This window comes from Notothenia coriiceps, unplaced genomic scaffold (assembly GCF_000735185.1).
Source record: "Notothenia coriiceps isolate Sejong01 unplaced genomic scaffold, NC01 NC01_scaffold00036512, whole genome shotgun sequence".
NCBI lineage: Eukaryota > Metazoa > Chordata > Actinopteri > Perciformes > Nototheniidae > Notothenia > Notothenia coriiceps.
Window position 1 is genome coordinate 273,384 of NW_011369213.1, and position 4,595 is coordinate 277,978.

At 40.7% G+C, this 4,595-nt stretch overlaps 1 protein-coding gene across 3 annotated transcripts in view; it reads left to right on the forward strand.

Moving 5' to 3' along the window:
* The window catches only part of LOC104963912 (glutamate receptor ionotropic, delta-1), a 98,516-nt gene that overhangs the window by 55,623 nt on the left and 38,298 nt on the right, over positions 1-4,595 (forward strand). For all 3 annotated transcript variants that reach the window (XM_010792596.1, XM_010792597.1, XM_010792598.1), the window contains exon 4: positions 2,036-2,209. In XM_010792596.1, coding sequence (XP_010790898.1) covers positions 2,036-2,209 — 174 coding nt within the window. The remainder of the gene's footprint in view (positions 1-2,035; positions 2,210-4,595) is intronic.

Here is a 4,595-nt window from a genome sequence, read left to right on the forward strand (position 1 = left end):
ACATTTCTGAAGATCTTATTGAAACTCTCATTGTGTAAATATTTGATGAAAACACCTACAGTCAACCGCACAGAATTATGAGATTCGAGTCAGAATTTTGCTATTTTCAGTGTCATAAGTGGCCCTAATCCTCTTCCATTAGAACATTTCAATATTGATATTAAAGGTGGGGTAGGTACGTTTGAGAAACCGGCTCGAGATACACTTTGTTATATTCCATGGAATGCTCTTAACATCCCGATAGCAATGAATATCTGAAGTGCTTTGACAAAAAATCCATTAAAAAATGTTCATCTGTGGAAGCTGTAGTACTGTAAAAAGCACAACCAATCATTTTAGCCGGCCCGGCTAAAATAACTGGATGGCCTACCTGCCTGTCAGCCTTCCATCTGTGCACAAACTTATCTCGTGCCCTCATTGGTCATGTGCACGTTCGTGTGTGTTGGAGCTCTGTAAGGAAGTGGCAGATTTTTTCCGACTGTGTATTTTTTAATTCTAGCGCACTCGAGCTGGTTTCTCCAAAATTACCTACCCCATCTTTAAGGCATTAAATATAATGAATTTAAAAGCAGATTAAACTGTTTCAGACAGATACAGAGAAAAAAGCAAGATAGACTGCACAGAAGGACCCAGAAATAAGACAGGGGAAATTAACTGTGAGGGCGGACAGAGACCAGCAGATACATCAGAGAGGTCGATGCAAAAGGGAGAGATCAAAACTACTGATTAGGAAAATAGATAGGAAGCATGGGTTCAGGCATGTGTGGTTAAAGATAATATCAACCCAGAGCTGCTTAAGTTCTGACCCGTCAGTGACCTTACAGCTTTATTGTCAGATAGTATATGCACCAAACATTTCCGAGGAGACTCACTGTCTGCCTCTGCATTGAACACTGTCCTGCTCCGGAGACCACCAGGCATCTCAACGTCTCATGAATATTGATCGGACCCTCCACACATGCACCCGCTCACAGGAGAGGGCCAAAGGTCACCTGCACTATTATTGTGAAGGTTATACAATAAATGTTCATTGATTTGTCAGTTTTATGTTAAATCGAAAATAATTACGTTTCCTAGATGCTGAATTATCTTAAAATAAAACGTGAAAATAGATCAATACATTCCGCCTGTGTCTTCAGGACTAAAGTATAAGGGTTCCAAATTAATGGCTCCCAGGCTGGAATAAAACGATGTATTAAAGAAAAAAATATATTACCGACATTCTGATGCTTCACGATCCCCAAGTCTCTTCTGAAGTATGTGAGAGTGGATTCAGCTGTCTAAGCAGGATAAGGACAGATTGGCGGTCAGTAGAGAAGATGAACAGCAGATGTCGGTGTCACTTGAGGGATTTACAATCTAAGACTCCAACACTGAAGGACCAACAGATCTCTGGTAGGAATCAGCACAAAGGTCCAGAAACCGAAAAGTGAAAGGGAGAACAGATGAGTATGCTGGATTATTTTGAGTGATCTGTGAAAAACGATATCACAGCTGCACAGCTGGTGTTTAGTAAAGCTGGAAATGAGGGTGGACGCCTTCAAAAGATAACATTTAGAATACTTCATGTAAATGATCAGATAACACATTGTTTGGTTACTGTAATAGATGTGTTATTATTTCAACATTAAGATGATGTGTAACTGCAATGTGTTGGGATTAAATGGCAACCATATATCCAATTTCGGCAACAAACGACTCAGATGGTTGAAGTTATTGAATAAACCAATTCCTTGGACAGACATTTTGTGTGAATAAAGATTGATCATCCAGGTTTATGTCCTTAAACAGCAACAAAGCACACGTTTATATGTTAAACCCTAATCAGTTGTTTCGATTATACTTTTTAGAACAATCTATACTATACCTAATATTTGTATATCTTAACTGCTCTGTAGCACCAATATGTAATCGTGTTGAATTGCTTAAGAACCAGACACAGCCATTGCAAACCCCCTCTGAGGTTCTGTTGAACATACACTGAATATTTATAGGTATATTTGTTGAACCTAACTCCTGTTGTTTCCATATTCAGGAGGTGAGTGATGCAGACATCATGGAGCTGGTGCACAGCTCTCTGGGGCGGATGACCATCATTCGTCAGGTCTTCCCATTGTGGAAAGACACCAACGTTCGCTGTATGAGGAACAACCATCGCATCTCCTCCCTGCTCTGTGACCCGCAGGAAGGCTACCTGCAGTCCCTAGAGGTAAAAAACAATTTAAAGAATTACTGCTGAAGCTCATCACTTAGTACGAAGTTCCCCCATATCTACACACTTTTTTCAACAGAACATTTTAATAATGACTTGACTGGACTGCAGAAGGATATGCATTCATATATAAATGGTGATGGGCAATAGATGGATATAATGGTAGCAACATTATTTTGTTAAAATAACTGCAGTGACAACAGAAAACAAATACTGCTGAAATGTAGAAAAAACCCTCTCACAATGCTTTCAACATGAATGGACAACAACCATTTGGATTTGGGTTTAACCTTCTACCAAATGACACTGAAACTGTAAACACATTTTTTAGATATACCGTCACATAACAAGCAGACACAAACAGGATCAAAAACAACCTCTTGACAAAGGTTTGTGAGTGATTTAACGTGTCGTGCAAATACAAGTGCTCAGCCCACACAGAATGATGAGAAACCGAAAATACATCTGTTGTGGTGAAATGTTTGCAAAGTATGCTACAAAAAGGTTCCGCTCCCAAAACACAGATTTTTTATATTTTGTTGATATCATCCAACCAGAGGGGGAACACTAGAAATGAAGAGCAAAGGAAATTCTCAAACCACTCCACATTATCCATGTAAATACTCAGTATGGTCTAAAGAGCATGAAAGCAATATGATGGATGAGGCATTATTTGTTATTTGACCAGTTACAAGGTTTTGATTTTATTGCTAATGCATCCCTTTTGCTGCTAGTACTTAGCGAACAGCAACACTGTGCTTAGCAACAACCAGCCTGTTTCATCCACTTTTACTAGCAGCCAACAGGAGGGACACTTGTTATCATTCGGAGAAGCAGGGCTATAAAACAAGCACAATCTGGTCTCTTTCTTTTGCTCTGCGTGCAGCCCATGTGCTGTAAAAGGGTTATGAGCATGATTCCTGTTTGATCACGCATCTTTCACAGTTTCAGTAGAGACTGTACAGAATGCACTCATGGTGTAGGACAGTATACAGGCAGGCATCTGCCAAGTGCCTCATGAATGCAAATATTAACTGATTATGTATGCGACTGAATATAGATTAAACTTCCTCGATAAGGCTATTATGAGGGACATGAATGCCCATGAATATAAATGACTGGAAGCTCACTCCGACTGGGGAATAATGGCAGAACAGAATCAAATATAGTTTTAAAGTGAATAAGAGCTTGTTTTTCATTAACTTGCAAATGTACTTAAAACTGAAAATATTCAAATGGCAAATCTTAAAAATATATAATATGTGTTGATAAACTATTATCACAAGTTTATCAAAGGCTTCCACGGTGGGGAGTACTCTATAATCTCAAAGGGATTACGCTATCTGTCATTTGTATTAAGGATGTGTCAACCAGTAACCCAACCTATGGTAAATTCTGTATGACAATGCGAGTCAATAGAGGAAGATACCCTTCAGCAAAATATCAGCTTTGTTAGCTGTTTAACACAATGTCAGTCCTACTTTAAGTCTTCGGAGTAACCTTGCTCACCGTGACACATAGTATATATAGTAAGGTAAGAGCGCCTCTTTACACCTCTCAGACTTGTCTTGTGTTGAAACCCAGGGGCGGACTGGCCTTCTTTTTTTTTTTGCTTACCTAAATCCTACCGGCCCACATTTGTAAGTGTTCCGGCCACTCCCTGGAGGGGTGTGGTCCACACCCCACTGGGCTGGGCTGGGCCGTTTTGATAGGCTACCTATGTTCTATCTATCAGATAGTTTCACTTTCAAACATCAGGCCCGTAGCAGCTGTCACTGCGCAGTGAACGATCAGGAGTGAGTGACTGAGAGACCTAGCTGGAAGTTGCTTACAGATGGATAAACAAGCTCCAAAGCGTAAAGACGTTTTTGTATAGTTTGGTATCAGTATAACATATTTAGCGAGCCCCCGGTCAGGAGGGGCTTTGCTAGAAAACGGGTTCAGGGGAGTGCCTGTAGCCCGTAGGATAGAAAAAGGGGGAAGTGACGTAAAAGAAGAAACTACTCAGAGTGGCGGCTGTGAGAAGAAACGTGTTGGCCACTTCCTGTTATCTGAGTTTAGGCTAGTAGCGTAACAGGTTTATGTTTTGGGGTGCAGTCCACTTTTGCCTCCACTGCTCAACATAAATGTGAAAGAAAAAGAAATCGTTACTTCTGTTTCATATGGTGTTGAGAGATGTTCAATAGAGTACCCCAAATGCTCTCAAAGTGCACCAGATTGATGCTTAACTTCACATTTAAACAAAATTTCAGGGAGCATGCCCCGGACCACCCCAAAGGAGGTGAGGTCCCACCACCTGCCCACACCCCCCTGTTTCAATGTCTCACCCACATTGAAATGCTTCCTACGCCCGTGTTTATTCCATGCGTCAGTCAGCATCAAT